Consider the following 18,129-nt stretch of genomic DNA (forward strand, 5'->3'; position numbering starts at 1 on the left):
TACCTGTTCAAGCAATGCTATAGACTCCTTTAACACCCCTTTCATATGTTGGGCTTGATTCATGTTATGATGAGTTTTCTCCTTTGATGCCACGTTAAGGGCTAGACTGAGGAAAGAACAGAACATTGAAATGTAATATATTTGCTTCATCAAGCATGTAATTTAATCATGCTCTCCTCTCTATATTAATTTTACTAGAAAAATCAACATTGAGACGGTTGCTAGATTATCACATGGTGGATAGAATTTTAGTTTTCTTATCAAAAATACTAAGGAAGGCTGAAAACTTTCAAAGAGAGAATATTACCATTTTGTACATTTTTTTCAAACCAAAGATACTGTTCTTTTATGAGTACCATATGGGTGTACCATCATTTCCCATATTGCTGTGAAAATAATTGATTATAGGTCATTCAAAATGACAGTCAGGTGACTTCCCAAGTGAAGTGCCAATACTGCCATAAAAATAAATAATATGCATATATTATGCATTCAAATCTTCCATGAATTATCTAGTGAATTCATTTTAATGACAGCAGTTGTACTCTCTGTCATGACTTCCTGGCCTTACCCATTACTAAGGACTTTCTCACTTGTGAAAAAAATATACAATCCAAGCACTCTAAGCATGCAAGTTTTCTTTTTTAATAAAAGCAAAGCTTAACTGAAAGGAAATTCCCCTTAGTACTGCTTCCCCAGAACTGGATCATTTGAGTGTGGCTGAATCAGAATTTACTTATGTATTTATACACTATTTCTTCACTATCTCAATTTCTCTTAACTAAGAGCAATTTACAAAAAATAACAAACCAAAATTAATACAATAAAATACACAAATCAGTCCCAAAAGATTACTGGAAAAGAATGGTTTTCAGAGCGTTGAAATGTGAGCAAAGTGGACGAGACCTGTATCCTGACAGAAGAAAGGTCTAGATCAGGGGTAGGCAACCTCGACTCTTTTATGACTCATGGATTTCAACTCCCAGAATTCCTGAGTCAGCTATGTTGACTCAGGAACTCTGGGAGTGAAGTCCATGAGTCATAAAAGAGCCGAGGTTGCCTACCCCTGGTCTAGATAATGGGTTTAGAATCTTCTATAGTTAAAGCCCCAATACCTTTTTCAAATTCTTTTCCCCAAAATGGAAGGTTAGAGATTGTGGATGCTATTTAATACAGCTGTATCAAGAGATAGTTACTTTAGGAGAGAACGCATCTCTGCTCGTTCAAGGTAGATGTACCTCCCCTCTCTCAAAAAGGTTTAGATCACCTCTCAAATCTAGGCATATGCATACTATCTGGCATTAGTTTTCAAATGAATGCAAGTCCTTTTATCGATGAAGAACCTCACATAAACATCATAGTGGCCATTCTTCCTCCTTTCTACCAATAAAGAGTAAAGGTAGCATTAGGGCCACTAGACTCAAATTTAAAGATGCAGTAACAATGGACATTAGTAAGAATACTTTGCCAATATTATTGCCAAAGTATATTAATAATCTTGAGTACCTAACCATGTTGATTGCAATCACAATTCATTTTCTGCCAGCATTGATCTAAGCTTCATTTTCTGGAACTCCTTATAGAAATGAGGAATCCCTTTGTTATCTGTAATCCAGGACAGATGGCTTGTGGCAATTAGTCGCCTCTGAGTTCCAAAATACAATCTGGTGTGCAGCTGGAAAAAAAATTAGACATCCCCCAAGACACATCTGAACTGATTAGGGACCTTCAGTGAAATATTTTAACTGGCCCACCACCAATCAAGCAAAGTGGCAATATGCAGATACACCAGGGAATATTAACAGTTTTCTGCTGTGGACGGACCAATGTCCTTAATTTTTATGATAAATCATCAACAAATACCAAAAATTAACAAAACTCTGCAATATCAGTAAGAGAATATGGTAGTATTAAAGGAGACAGTGGTTTTCTTAGATGATTGCACAGCAAATCTCTGACAAATAAAATACCGTCCAGAGGACATTTCTGTTGAATCTTAGTGGAGAAAGTTATCCATTAGATATCCTGATTGAAGAGGTTGATGAGCTTAATATGTCTAAAACCACCTGGAACTGGTTTGGTAGCATTCCAACTTCAATACAGATCATTTGAACAATTTTAAAGTATTTTTGTTAAGTTGTTCATTTTTCACTAGCTTCAATTTTCAGGTGAACTGCTATTTGTAAATCTAATGTTTCCAGTAACTAGATATTAGCCCACTGTGGAGGAAGAGACAAATGACAAAAAAATAAATAAATACTCACGTTGTCGACACTTCTTCCTGAAGCTGAACGTGGTACAATGACTGAGCTGCATGTTCGATCATTGACAATTTCAGGAACAGTGCCACATTCAGAAAAACCAGTAGAACTAAACTGAAAGAAATCCAGACATAATGGACACTATGGGCACTATCATTTCTAATTTTTGCAAAAGCATTCTTAATAGCAAGAATAATATAAATATTTACAGCTTCATGACAAATTGAGCAAGATAAATAAAGCTTCAGAAGCATAAGGTGTATAAGGTAAAGGTAAAGGTTCCCCCGCACATGCGTGCTAGTCGTTTCCGACTCTAGGGGCCGGTGCTCATCTCCGTTTCAAAGCCGAAGAGCCAGCGCTTGTCCGAGGACGTCTCCATGGTCATGTGGCCGGCATGACTAGACGCCAAAGGCGCATGGAACGCTGTTACCTTCCCACTAGAGTGGTCCCTATTTTTCTACTTGCATTTTTACGTGCTTTCGAACTGCTAGGTTGGCAGAAGCTGGGACGAGTAACAGGCGCTCACTCTGTTACGCGGCACTCGGGATTTGACCCGCCAAACTGCCGACCTTCTGATCGACAAGCTCAGTGTCCTAACCCACTGAGCCACCGTGTCCCTATATAAGGTGTATATAGTACTATAAAAACAATACAAACTGTTCTCACAACACATTTAGTCATCTCACATTCAGGCTTAGTGTAAATTAAATTGTGGATAAAAAATGTATTTAAAGAAAACATAATCACTATTCTGAGAGTTGTTTTGTCATGATTTGCTTACTTACTTTGGACTATCAACTGAATTGTCCAATTTGTGGTTAATCCCTACCTAATTCCCCATCCTGCTTTTCAACCTCTGGATAGAAATAGGGGGTTGGAAAGACCACAGAATAAGCTATATCCAGCTGCAGCATGTTTTTACTTTCTCTTCCCCCCCATAAGGTAAATAGACTGAGAAAACAGAGAGAAGCCCAACTATTCCCACCCAAGAGACTCTCTGATCATAATCAAGGGTTGCTTTTTTAAAAAAAAATGTGTTTAGAAAAATAGGGAGGCCAGTAAATAAATATTCATGAAGGAGCCTGAAACAATGGACAAAAATGTGAGTTAACTAATGAAGAACAGCTTGTCATAATAACTGTCTTTTTTCCATAATTAACACTGCATTGGATTTAATTATTGTGTGAACATGCTAATAACATAAAGAGTTTAGACCAGGGGTGTCAAACTGCTGGCCCGCGGGCCAGATGCATCATCCCGATATGTTGCGCAAGTTTGACACAAACAAGTCTCTAGGTGAGACGTGACATCACAGGTTTGACACAAACAAGTCTCTAGGTGAGACGTGACATCACAGGTTTGACACAAACAAGTCTCTAGGTGAGACGTGACATCACAAGTTTGACACAAACAAGTCTCTAGGTGAGCTATGAAGCATCAGCATTCCCACATTGAATTGGGAGATGCATGGGTTGATCACATACTGTACAATCTGTTTGCAGATGATACAGAATAGAATAAAATTCAGTCAATTAAATATGTCTCACTTCACCTTCCTGGACCAATCCACCTTATATACATTGTCAGGATAATATACGGCAACCATGACTATAATTGATTTTGGTCACTTTGGAGGAAAGACAGAATGCAAATCTACATGCTATATGCCATAAGATATTGACAGTGAAGATAATGTATGTGTGAAATTGAAGAGAGCGAATTCCAAAACATTCTGCCTTTTCCTTTGTATAGCTTTTAGGTGCGCTTTATTTCAGTATTATGTTTTTGTTCAGAAGCTCAAGGGAGTATACAGGGCATTCCCTCCTCCTATTTTTCTCATAATAATCACCATGTTCATGTAAACAGGACTGAGAATGACCGGCTCAAAATCATCCACTATACAAGGTTTCCCTGTATAAATTGTTGTGATATATAGACAATTTTTCCTGTTTTTTATGGCAAGCACGATGTTTTCATGCAGACCTTTTATAAGCAGTCCTGAGGCTTAGTTTAAAAAAAATAGGAGTCTCTCCCTTTTGCAGAGAGATTCTGTAGCCCAGACATGTCAAACACAAGGCCCGGGGGCCAGATCTGGCCCGCAAAGTGGTTTCATGTGGCCCCCGAAGCCATTCTGGAAACAGTGAGGGAACGGTCCCTGCTGCCTTGGCCCTGGCCCAGAGACCCTCCTTCTGCCAGAGACCCCCACATCTGTCCCACTCCTGCCCAGGCCCCCATAGGCACCCTTGATGCCAATGATATAAAGCTGGCCATGCCCACCCAGTAGGCCATATGCACTCCAGCTGCGCCCACCCAGTAGGCCATGCCCACCCTGGCCATACCCACCCGGCCCCCCGAGGGCAACCACAATGCTGATGTGGCCCTCAATGAAATTGAGTTTGATACCCCTGCTGTAGCCTGAAGAAAACACCTTCTCCCAAATCAAACAATGGCATGGACCAGTACATCTGTGAGAGATCTGGAAGTAATACTGTATCTTAATTACAAATTCTCAGGTTCTCACTTGGGGCAAGAAACAGGATCCTGCAGATAAGAATGGTAAGTAGCTAATTATCAGACTAACAACTACAAACCTTTCTAGGCATTCCAAACACTATTTGAAAAGTATGGGGAAGGAAGACACAGCCTATGTTTTCACTTTCACCACTATCACCATCCTCATGTCCAATGAATGTTTAAAGCACAGAGCTTCTTTTATTTCTGATGCCCTTATGTACAACACAGGACTCTGTGTCATTTCTTAAGTGCACTATATCCACAAAAGAAGCTTATCTTTTCTGTTCTCCTGGCTTGAGGAAAGGGTCCGTATACAATATCAATCTTCATATGCAATCGACTCAAATATCAGTGGGCTAAATTAACTTTTTCTTCATATTTGTTTGTTAAACAAACCATAAACCATGGTAGATGGTATCAAAGGCCTCTGAGAGGTCAAGAAGAATGAGAATGGTTGCACTACTTCCATCCCATTCCCGCCAGAGATTTTCCATAGGTGCGAACAAGGCTGTCTGTGTCCCATAACTGGGACTAAATTCTGACTGAAAGCGGTCCAGGAAATCCATTTCATCCAGGACTCCCTGGAGCTGCCAAGCAACCACCAATTTCACCACCTTTCCCAAAAAGGAAAGATGACAGACTGGATGAAAGTTGTCCAGGCAGGTGGGGGGTCAAAAGATTTATTTATCTTTTTAAGGAGAGAACAAACCAGATTCTCCTTAAAAGATCCCGGGAATGTCCCCTCTTGCAGTGAGGAATTTATTACTGCATGAACCCACTTACCAGTCACCCTCCTAGAGGCTCTCACCAGACAGAAGGGATAAGGTTCTGATTGACAAGGGGTTGCATTAAAATTGCAGAGGACTCTGTCTACTTCTTTAGGCCCAACAAGGTCAAACTGTTACCATATTACTGGGCAAGATATCCCCCTAGGCATCTCATGCAGACTTGCACTACGAAACCAAGCAATCTTATCTGAAAGTGTTCAACAAATTCTTCTGCACAGCCCTGAAGATGATTATCTGAGCCCCACTGGCCTAGGAGGGATTGGGTGATCCACAACAGGGTTGATGGGTAATACCCTGCAGATGCAATAGGAGCAGAGAAAAGGTGGTGTTTCAGCACTTTTATCGCCATGCGAAAGGTCTTAATAGCAGTTCTAAGAGTCAGAGTCAACCTTCATTTAGCTGCTATAAAAAGGTAAAGGTTCCCCCGCACATGCATGCTAGTCGTTTCCGACTCTAGGGGCTGGTGCCCATCTCCGTTTCAAAGCCAAAGAGCCAGCGCTTGTCCGAGGACGTCTCCGTGGTCATGTGGCCGGCATGACTAGACACCAAAGGTGCACAAAATACTGTTACCTTCCCACCGTAGTGGTCCCTATTTTTCTACTTGCCTTTTTACGTGCTTTCGAACTGCTAGGTTGGCAGAAGCTGGGACGAGTAACAGGCACTCACTCTGTTACGCGGCACTCGGGATTCGACCCGCCAAACTGCTGACCTTCTGATGGACAAGCTCAGTGTCCTAACCCACTGAGCCACCACGTCCCTTATTTAGCTGCTATAAGAAGGGTTAAACAAAAAAAAGTATCAAGCAAGTACTTACAAAATACTCATTGCCACTATGATGGTGATGGTTTTATTTGTAGCATTCTTCTTTATTCCTGTTAAGCAAGGAAAATATCTTTGAAACATTCTAATTTTGAAATTCAATTAACCTGATTTTACTAAATTCCTTTACTGAAGATTTGTCTCACCCAAAGCAGAAAAACAGTTAAAGGTTTTGGCTGACCTGGATGCTTTTTGAACATAAGAAGCTAACAACTTGCTTGACGTAAACTTGAATCTGGTGACTATATGGACAGGCCCGTGTGGTTTGTCTCTGTCTTTTTCTATGTTGTGTTTTGTTTTTAAATTTCCTACTCTAGCCTACAGCTTCATATTTTGGTTAGCCTCCCACCCATAAATTAGGCCAGAATTCCTACTTTGTGTTTTTCAGAGCAGCCAAGATCACTAAATGCTGCTACTTAAATTGTCTAAAATTAGAGTTGAAGGGGCAAAGGGAGATAACACATTAAATTATGCCATATGGATTTCAACACATTCAATGATCTTTTAAAGCAGTTAATACATGGCCAAATCTCATTCAATCTGCTAGAACCCATGTAGCAAGAAAAGCTTCAGTATTCTGGAAAGTAAAATATCTTTCAGTTTGACAAAAAGGTTCATAATTATTTCAGAATTTAAATATGGTGGTACTAGAAGGAAAAATACACATCTACATAAATAATATACCAAGTAGTTTATGTCAATTATTCAAAATATAAGGCTTTGTATGCCAACACATTTTCCTTGAACTTTATTTACAGTTAGCTGCACCACACACACTTATGTTAAAATATTCTGGATTTTTGCATAGGGACAAGCAAGAAAAGCCTGTATGACATTTGTGCAGACATACTATGACCTCTAGTACTAAAATGAAAAACACCTTCAGTTTCATAAATTTCTGAAAAAAGAAGTATTTCTACTTTAACTCACCTTCATTCCCAAGAGCTATTGTTCTTTTGTCTTCTATAGAATCTTGTATAGCGTGTTTAGGAAGTATCTCTTCTGCATTCCGCTGTAAAATCCATCTTCTCCTTCTTAGGACTTCAAGTTTTTCAGGATCCTCAATAGGTTTGTTTATTGCATATTCTTCCATTAGTAATTCTGATTCTACAAATGACAGAATCAGTTATTACTTTATAGTTTCTATTTTTTTTATTTTAAGCTAACCTTCTGAAACAGTATCCATGTGGGTTGAGATTTCTGTTGCCAGAAATCGTACCTAAATTTAATGCCAGCTAACAATTGTGGGAACTTGGTTTGATAACATCTGGCAAGCAAGTGGAAGGAAAGTGTTTTATGACTTTTACAGTTAGAATCATGATGTGTTCCACTTTAATTATATTCTATTGAGTTGCAGTTGCTATTTGTAACTCAAGATACTTTTTCCCAATCCCCATTATCTACTTAGGACTCCGTCATCTCTCTTAAAAGCTGCTTCTGTGGCTTAGTACAGGTCTTTTCAACCTTTCCACCCATTGTACCACTTTTAGGATATGGCAACATCCGAGTACCACCAGTCACCTAGCTCCAGCCATCTCTCGCTTAGGCTTGTGCGGTGCTGCCACCGGTTCAGCTCATTCCCCTCCCCCGCAACCACTTTTCTAGGATGGTTGCATACCACCTGCCAGGTGCCAATGTACCACAGGTGGTACCCATACCACTGGTTGAAAAGCCGTGGCTTAGTAGATCCTCTGGAAAAGAATGGGATAGGCAGGAGTTCATAGGCAGTGGAACAACAGTATTTGTAGATTGTGAGTAGAGCTGAAAAGGGGATTAGAAATTTGGAAGATTTGCTCATGCAAAGCCAAATCATTGTGAAAATGTGGTTTCACTTTACTTAGAAAAAATGACATCCAGCAAGGTTCCATCTTTGCATGTGTAAGCCATGTCCAGGACACACTGGTATCTATATACACTTCCTAGTCCCCTGCTTCTACACAGAGGATTTTAGAACCTGCACCAATTTTGCCTGGGAAATGGGTCAGCTGACTGTCAGAAGCAGGTCAGATCACTGGATATGGAAAGAGAAAAGCTTTGTTTGATGTTCTCTGAGCTTAGTTATTTGTTTACAGATGTTTCATTACGTGAGTGATGATGTTACCTAGTTAGATAATGGGTTCTGGAAATAAAGGTGGTGGGATGAGCTGATTTGCAGAGTCCCTGCTTTTTTCTTGCCTTATTCCTTTCAATGATCCAGGATTTCATGACCCGCAAATTCAAGAAGAATGTTTCTGTCATGGATTAAGATCCCATGTGGGAGAGGAATAAAGTATTCTCATGGCTCATTTGTCATGGCAGAAAATGTTGGTTCAGTAGTCCCTATTTCCATAATGTACTTACTGTGGAAACCTATAGTTGCTGCTTTTTTGTAGCAGCCCAACTAATGTGGACTAGGCTCCCATTTAACTGACGTTAGCCCCTATAGTTCTAGCCTTTCAGAGCTGTTGGAAATCTATGGTGACTTATGATGCCTAGGAAGGATGAGTATGGTCTGAGTTTTATAATTCTATAATTAGGTGATTTAAAAATTTTTTATCTTAGAGATACACATAAACATATTTCATTACTCTAAACCACCAAGATTCTGGTGATTGAGGCAGGTTATACTTTGAATGAAATGAATTTATAAATTCATGCATGGGGAAGGTAGACTTGCATGTGTGGCTTTCTGCAGCCACTTGCTGTTCTCTCTTTCTGTTTCATGCCCCAGATGACATATGATTGAACTGGGTGGGCTAACAAAGTTTTTATTTAATATTTTGGCATGCAAGCGTTTCACCCACACGCTCAAGTTTATAAGACATCACCTTCTCCAACTGGAAGGTTGGACATGGGAAATGTACTCTCTGTATGGCACTCCCTACATTGTTCAGTGTGCAAATGGGCTTGCACACACAAAGTTGGACTGCAGCCAGAGCTCAGTCCTATTTTGTATGGACAAGATGGCAGCAGAAGTGGGATCTGGCAAAATTCCAAATTTTCATGTGCTGTGGGGATAAGGAACTATTTGAACCTGAACTGATGGCCAGCCCAAGTTCATGACAAGAATTTGAGGTAACATTTTGAAATTAATTATAAAACCTTCACCTGGGAAAATGTTATTTTAAATTCTTAAAAGAAAAAATGGTAGCTTGGAACTTTGAAGGATGGACACTAGAGGGATCAGAATGAGTAAAAAAAATTACAATAAAGAACAACATTTAAATTTGACTTATTAATACTGAATGGAGCAAAATACTTTCGCATTGCTGTATTGAAGAACATTCATGAACAATGGACCCAGAAGTTGATTTTAAGAATGTCTGTCATTAAAGATATGCTTTGTTTATAAGATGTTATGGAAGAGGAACTTGTTTTACTGAACAACATTGAGCTGATGACAGGCTAAAAGAATATATTATAAAAGATGTTACACTAGATATACAAATGAAACTGACTGATGTCTTCATAAATTAAAAGAAATGTACAAATAGCAAAATCAAAGGTTTAGCTTTCCTTTTTCAGATTTAGAAAAAAGACTTGAATTTGAAGAGATTTTGTGAGAAGGGACAAAGAAAATGATGAAAAGAAATAAATTTCTAGGATATTATTTGAAAGGATAAAAGATCAAGATCGTTAAAAGTAAATTTGTATAGTTTATTTGATCAAGGTTAAAATAGATATGTGTTATCTCTGGTAACCTTTTATGAATTTTTGCTGATTAGGATTAAAGAATGGGGCTTTAAGGATTTTATATTAAGTAAGAGATGAAATATGGGGATAATTTTTTTGTATTTTAAGAGAAGGTAATGCTACTAAAATTGTTTATACTTGTGATGAAGGGAATATTTATATATTCTTTTTTCTTTATTAAATTATTTTTCCTTTCTTTTCTATTGATACTTTCTTTTTTTCTGCATGTAATATTTTAACTTGTAAGCCATAATGATTATTCTTTCTGAAAATAAAAGCAGAATGTAAATAAAGTAAAGAAATAAAATAACAGATGTGCTGGAGTAGACACCTATCTGAGGATTGAAGGGCAGAGTACATAGGTCATAAAAAGCTATAAATTACTTTAAATTAATTTGAAAAACTAAGTACATTGTTCTTTGCATTGTTTCTTTTAAAAATATAGCAGTTCACTTCACTATATCTAAATAGCCAAGCTAATTAAATATAAAAGCCCTGGACACCATTGTCAAGAATGATGGCAAAATACTCACCAAGTTGTTTAAAATTTTCCTGGATACCTCCCCATGTATTCTTCTCAATTATATTTTTGACAGGCCCCCATGGTTGTTTTTTGTATTTCACATCTGAGGAAATCCTATAACAAACAAGAATAAGTCTAGCGACTGATTGGAATACAACTATAGGTAAGGTCAGCATTTTCACCCATTTTGAGAACAATTTTTCAGGTCTTCAGTTTCAAGTAAGAAGCTGCATACAGAAAACAAAGCATGATCACTAAGGTAACATCTTGAACACAAATGCTGAGAGCTGAATGAGGAAATAGAGAAAATACTTAGTTGTTTCACAACTCTCTGTTGTAATGTAATTTTGGGTGACAGATGTACACCTACAAATTTTTAGGGAATATAGATCACATAGCCAATATTACTTTGTTGAAAAAATTCTACTAAAACTTTTGTAGGGGAAAGAAGTGAAACTAAAAAAAACAGCAAACATTTTTTTTTATCAAGAGATAATTTTCCAATCATCCAAGTGTACACATTAAAGTCTGGCATTTCTACACTATCTTGCTCTCCTTAACATATGAAATAAAAACATTGTGAAGAACCAGAATTTTACCAAACTGAGGAAAGCTGTCTTTTATGGTTTCCAATTTTTCTACTTTCATTAAATGAAATGTCTCACCGGAGTCTGCATTTCTGACTGGACATATGAGAGATACTATAACTGTTCACAGTGTAGAAGTAATCGTGGTAAGGCACATCGTGTGTCACCACCTCCGAGTCTACTTGGTATGACCGACCTTTGTGGCTTCGTTTATGCAGCATCTATTAAAGAAGCACAGAATAACTGTTTTTTTTTAAAAAAATATTGGTTCAAAAGCTGTGATAATTATTGCACCACAATAAATATAAAAGACCTGAAAGAAAATATACTTTTAAAATGATCATACTATGTATCGGTAGTTGTGTATATATTAACATGGCTTTTCTCAATCTATTGTCTTTAGTAGAAATTGGTCTTCACTTTCTATAATTCCAAGTCAAAATACTGATCAGAAATTATGGGAATTGTTGCTCAAGGACAGCTGGAGAGCATTAGTCTTGGGGAAAACAAGTATAGAACAAGATTAATGATGCCCAACTTTTTCTATTTTTCCCCCTGATATTCTGTCAATGGATATCCAAAGATAGATATCTTATCTTTGCAATCCTTTCTCTTAAAGCTTCATCTGCAACAAAATGTGATGACATGAGCAGTGATGAGCTTGCCTCAACATGTCCACATAATGCCTACACTGCACAAACTGTACTGTTTCTAATTTGCTATCGTGCAACTCAGGGTGCTGGCTATTGCCTATAAAGATCTACATAGCATAGGGTCCAACTTTTTGTATACTATAGTTTCTGCCAGTTCAGTGCAATCTGACACAATTGAGTTTTATACCTGTTTTTCTGTTGCAGTTGTAAATTTTCCAATAAGTGGATTATTAAGTATAATTGTGTAAGTCAGGGTCCTGAGTTGATTGCCTCTATTATCTTGGTTCCAAGTAGTTGATACAATATCTAAAGCCAAAAATATAGGTCATCATTGCTGTTCATTTATACAGTATCATTTAAACCATGCATTTCCATCCATGCAAAGCAAAGTGAATTAAACTATGAAATTACCATATAACATGTGGCATACAGTAATGAGTTTTAAATAGTTAATCTTCAAGTTTATCTTTCTGAAACTGGCTTGAATCATTATGATAAAGAATGAGAATTATGCCCACAAATTAGTGTGGGTCAGGTTTTCTTTTGATTTTTTTATATGTATATTAAAATAAAATGTTTTTCTATGTACGGTATATTAAAATGTATTTTATGTACATAAAATATACATGTTTTAACCCCATCAAATGTCAGTAGTGGTTAATTCTGTGGTTAATATGTGTGGTTAATATGTGTGGTTAATATGTGTTGTGTTGAGGCAGGAAAATATACAACAACAAAAGAATAGAAAAGTAAATATATAACCAAGCAAATAAAATAAAAAAATAAAAAAATAAAATAAAATAAAATAAATAAAATAAAATAATAAAATAATAAAATAATAAAATAAACAAAACAAAACGATGGTGGTATTTTAAACAGCAGCCTAGGATTAATTGCGATGCCCTAAAATAAACCTACTAATAGGACTACTGTTCCTGCAACAGTCTATTTTTGTCTATATTAGAAAAAGTTCTTTTAAAAAGCACAAAACTTCCATTTAGTTAGAAAAGCATATGAAACATTAATTATAGTACAAGAATTTTAATTAATTAAAGTAAGATCAATCAGTGCAATAACAATTCTGAATATGTATAGTGGTGTTCTCTGATATCAACTGAAGTGAAACAATGCAAAATAATGGTGTTAATCATTAGTTGTGTGCAAAACGTTTTGAATGAAAAACTGTTTAAACTTGGAATCACCTATTGTTTGGATGCACTTCTGCTTTCTCTGCTCAGGTGATCAGCACTCAATTTTATAATTCTTCTATCTTCTATCTACAGTATGATAACCTATTGCAGGGTGTCAAACTGCCAGCCCGTGGGCCGGTTTCATCATACTGAAGCCACACCCACCCCATTGCCAGCAATGCAAAAAAAGTCGCAATATGTAGTAACACTTCATGTGACGTGGCGAGTTTGACACCCATGACCTATTGTATCCAGCTACTTGTTAATTCAATATAACTTGCAAGAAATATCAAATTGTGATTTCAGATCCATATATGCTGGTTGCCAATAAACCTTAACTTGTGAACATATTTATATTCTGACAGTGACTGTGTTCAGATAATCACTTCCTAACTTAAAAAAAAGTCAAGATATGCATCTTTCTGAACAGGAAAACAAAGCCAAAATACTGCAGTTAAAACCACATTGCATCCAAATGTTCAGTTATATCTAAAGTTGAATAGCCTTCTCTAAAGCCAAGATCTGAGGTAAATTTAAACCATAGTTTGTTTCAGAATGATTATTAGTTATTAATAGATTCTCAATTCAGATGTTATCCAGAAGATATAATTGCTTATGATATTTTTTCCCCAAGTCAAGCAAAGGGAAAAGCTAAAGAAGTAGCATATAGTTGCATGAAACTAGGCAAGATCTACTCATCTGAATGCAACCATGAAAAACATGGGTTTGCATTATATTTGAACCCAGCCTTTGTATCAGTTGCTTTTAACACAATATTCATCTTGTTAAAAAGGAAAGTAACTTTTTTTCCTCTCAATGTAAGAAGTACAAATTAAAATAGTTTACCTGTTATATTTCTAGTCCTGAGATATGTCTGCATGAAATGAGAATTAGTGAAAAGCATTTCAAACATCTTCTCTGCAGCAATACAGAAAATGCGATTAATAAAGAGTTTTCCATGGAGTTCACTGTCGAGGATGGCTTCCTCAGCTATTGGAGAAGAGTTTAAAACATGGGTTAAGAACTCTATAACAGGTACATCAGAAAAAAATATATCCCAAAAGATGAAACTGTCTGCACTACTTTAAAGGACAACAAAGGTAGAATGGTGTGAGACAATCTGATTGAAGATATCTGATTGAATCTGATTGAAGATATCTGATTGAACCTACATTAGGTCTTATCTCGCTGCGATAAGGGTGGCGAGGTCTAATCACTTCGCTACCCTTATCGCGTCCGCAGATAATCGCCCGGCCGCTCTGTTTAGGGTGACTCGCTCCCTCCTTAATCAGGAGGTGAGGGAGGAACCCTTGCAGGGTCGTGCCGAGGAGTTTAATAATTATCTGTCGGACAAAATCGCACGGATTCGGACCGGTCTGGACTCTGACTAGGCAGAGTCTGGCGATCAGGACACGGGCGGTCTTGTCGATATCACCTGGGAGGAGTTTGATTCTGTGACTCCGGAGGAAGTGGACAGGATTATGGGGAGACTGAGCTCCACCACATGTTTATTGGACCCGTGCCCTTCCTGGCTGGTTTATGCAGCCCGGGAGAGGACACGCAGCTGGTTCCAAGCAGTTATATCAGCTTCTCTGAGTGAGGGTAGCTTCCCTGCCGTCTTGAAAGAGGCGGTGGTGAGGCCTCTCCTCAAGAAGCCTGCCTTGGACCCAGCTGTATTGAACAACTTTCGTCCGGTCTCCAACCTTCGCTTTCTTGCGAAGGTTGTTGAGAGTGTGGTGGCGCACCAGCTCCCTTTGGTCCTGGATGAAGCGGATTATCTAGACCCATACCAATCGGGTTTCAGGCCCGGGCACAGCACGGAGACGGCATTGGTCGCGCTGGTGAATGATCTCTGGAGGGCTCGGGACAGGGGTCATTCCTCTGTTCTAGTCCTATTAGACCTCTCAGCGGCTTTCGATACCATCGACCATGGTATCCTGCTGCAGCGTCTCCGGGGATTGGGAGTGGGAGGCACGGTCTTACAGTGGTTCTCCTCCTATCTCCGGGGACGCTCGCAGTCGGTGTTGACAGGAGGGCAGAGGTCGACCGCGAGGTCTCTCGTTTGCGGAGTTCCTCAGGGGTCGGTCCTCTCGCCTCTCCTGTTCAACATCTACATGAAACCACTGGGTGAGATCATTCGTGGCTTTGGAGTTGGGTATCATCAGTATGCTGATGATACCCAGCTTTTTCTTTCTACCCCAAACCACCCCAGTGATGCCCTCAACGTGATGTCCCATTGCCTGGAGGCGGTTCGGGTCTGGATGGGGAGGAACAGACTTCAACTCAACCCCGACAAGACCGAGTGGCTTTGCATACCTTCATCCCGGGTCTATTCGGATATTCCATCTCTTTCTATGGGGGGTGAATTATTACCCCCCGTAGATAGGGCTCGCAACTTGGGAGTCCTCCTAGATTCACGGCTCACCTTGGAAGAGCACATGGTGGCTGTGACTACGGGGGGCTTTCGCCCAGGTTCGCCTGGTGCGCCAGTTGCGGCCCTATCTAAGCCGGGATGATTTATGCACAGTCACTCACGCGCTCGTGACCTCTCGTCTAGACTACTGTAACGCTCTCTACATGGGGCTTCCCTTGAGGACCACCCGGAGGCTCCAACTGGTACAGATACTCCCATGTCACACCTCTGCTCCGTGAGCTGCATTGGTTGCCAGTTGTCTTCCGGGTGAGATTCAAGGTGCTAGTAATGGTGTTTAAAGCCCTACATGGCAGGGGTCCGGAGTACCTTAGGGAACACCTGCTGCCGGCGTCTACTTCCCTCCGCCCTGTGCGTTCCCACAGAGAGGGTCTCCTCAGGGTGCCTCCGGTCAGAGAATGTCGACTGGTGGCCCCCAGGGGGAGATCCTTCTCTGTGGGCGCCCCGGAGCTATGGAACCAGTTACCGGTTGAGCTCCGGACGGCGCCCGATCTTCGCTCCTTTCGCCGCGACCTGAAAACATACTTGTTTGAGCAAGCCGGCCTGGCCTGAGGGGGGATTAGTGGGGTCTTTTTACTATTTTTATTGGGGTTTTTACCATGTATTAATTGTATTTTTAATCGGGCATGTATTTAATTATCTTTTATTTTTTGTAAATCTCTGTGTTTTATTCTTGCCCTGTACACCGCCCTGAGTCCTTCGGGAGAAGGGCGGTATAGAAATATTAATAAATTAAATTAAATTAAATTAAATATCAAATGCAGGTAATGGCCATAGTAATTCCTCTTCCCAGCAACTTTCCTGACAAAAATTCTCTAAATGGAAATCTCAAAGTATATTTTAGAAAACTTCTTAAGCATTTATGGCCCTTTAGAATTAGAGTACTTAATGAAAATTTGTGAGTTTATTTGCCTATAAAATGTGTAGAATTCTAGAAATCTACAGTTATACTTATGAACAGTGCTTTTTTTGTAAAAGAAAAAGGTGCCGGAACTCACACATGTCATACAACCTGCCTTGCCTACCCTACAAGGTTCCATCCAAAAAAGGTGCCGGAACTCCGTTCTGAGCGTTCTATGAGAAAAAAAGCCCTGCTTATGAAGGGCTTTAAAAAGCATCCCCTGATGTGGAAGGTAGTGACAGGAGAAAGAAACAAAAACAAAACTTATGAAAGAATAATCAAGGATACTATGAAACATATGTAGAAATGAGGAGGAGGAGGAGGAGATTTTATCAGCTAACCAATTAATCTCAATTCATCAATGGACTGGAAAAGAAAGAAAATGGCTGAGTTGTAACTGTAACTACGGAAGGAAGATCCTTCATCATAAAAAAAAACAATGCCACAACAATGAGATTCGGTTTATAATGCCAGAATGATAATGATTACTGAAATAATAATATAACATAAGAGAAATTGAGACGGTAGATTTTTTTATAGTGACAACAAACAAGTACTGGAAATACTTGCAAAAATAGCTGGTAGAATAATTAATAGCATTGGCCAGATGATTAATACAAATGAATATAATTCACAAGTCATGTGATGTGTGATGTGTTTATTGCTTTAAGAAGCTCACAAAAATTATATACCCACTGGTATTTGCAGAAATGGAGAAACAGAATAACAGAAGAGTTGGAAGATCTTCTAGTCCAACACCCTGCTCAAGCAGAAAACCCTATACCTTTTCAGACACACGGGTTATCCAAATAGGAATTATTTATTAGAATATTGGAATTATTTACTAGAAAAATAAAGCCAATAGTATTGCAGCATGAAATGTCTTACAGTATGTTCATTGCAACGTAGTGCTCCTGTCAGGGAAAGCTTTAGCGTTAGAGAGGATTTCAGTTTGGAACATTATGTGGGCTGTTACTGAAACTTCACTGTCTGTAAATGGGCTGATGGCGGTATCGTCCCTATCTACATCACCACCATCATGTGTTGAACAGTGCCTCTCATCCATGGCTATAACAAAGGTTTCGTCAATACTATAATTGTGGTTGGCCTTGGAGTAGCCAGGGATACTGGGGGGACAATTGATGCTATGTCTGCAGCAGCTTTCTTTCTAATATATTGTGCAGATAACATAATGACATCTTGTTGATGCAAAAGATAAAATAGCAGTCATTGGTAGAGTATGATCTCTGAGTCGTGAAGCACCAGGTTAGAAGCCAGGAGACTGTGATTTCTAGTCCTGCCTTGGGCATGAAAGCCCAAGGCAGATGATTTTGGACTAGTCATTCTCTCTCAGCCTAAACTCAGTGCCCGGGGTTGTTGTGCGGAAAATAGGGGAAGGAAGGTGTACTGTGGGTGTTTATCCTTCAGTTATTTATTTAGCTATTTATTTGATTAAGTTATATCCCACCTTTACCGTTTTTACAAATAACTCAAGGCAGTGAACCTATCAGCACATCTTCCTCCTATTTATAAAAATAATAAAGGCAGGATATAAATAAATCTTTTTAATGATCTTTAGACAATATTTCCACATTCTTGTTTGTACAGAAGCTCTCCAAACTGACCCTATTGTCCCTTTCTTTCAAACTTGATGGTAATAAACTATTGAAGGAGAAACAGGATGAATAGTTTACCTGTACAGTGTCCTCCAACCTTACACTATCAACTCAAGGTCTTTAGGATCTATTGCCCAAGGCAACCACAACACTAAGCCGTTGTCTATCAGTTTT

The 18,129-nt window shown here is 38.9% G+C and overlaps 1 protein-coding gene across 1 annotated transcript in view; it reads right to left on the reverse strand.

The window, feature by feature from the left end:
• Window positions 1-18,129, reverse strand: part of GRAMD1C (GRAM domain containing 1C) — a gene marked incomplete at its 5' end in the record, with an annotated part of 77,021 nt that overhangs the window by 2,181 nt on the left and 56,711 nt on the right. The window contains 8 exons of the mRNA XM_081327722.1: window positions 4-106; window positions 2,265-2,375; window positions 6,378-6,435; window positions 7,313-7,489; window positions 10,588-10,691; window positions 11,243-11,385; window positions 12,005-12,123; window positions 13,854-13,997. Coding sequence (XP_081183848.1) covers window positions 4-106; window positions 2,265-2,375; window positions 6,378-6,435; window positions 7,313-7,489; window positions 10,588-10,691; window positions 11,243-11,385; window positions 12,005-12,123; window positions 13,854-13,997 — 959 coding nt within the window. The remainder of the gene's footprint in view (window positions 1-3; window positions 107-2,264; window positions 2,376-6,377; window positions 6,436-7,312; window positions 7,490-10,587; window positions 10,692-11,242; window positions 11,386-12,004; window positions 12,124-13,853; window positions 13,998-18,129) is intronic.

This window comes from Vipera berus, assembly GCF_964194415.1.
Source record: "Vipera berus genome assembly, chromosome: 4".
In the NCBI taxonomy this organism is placed as follows: Eukaryota; Metazoa; Chordata; class Lepidosauria; order Squamata; family Viperidae; genus Vipera; species Vipera berus.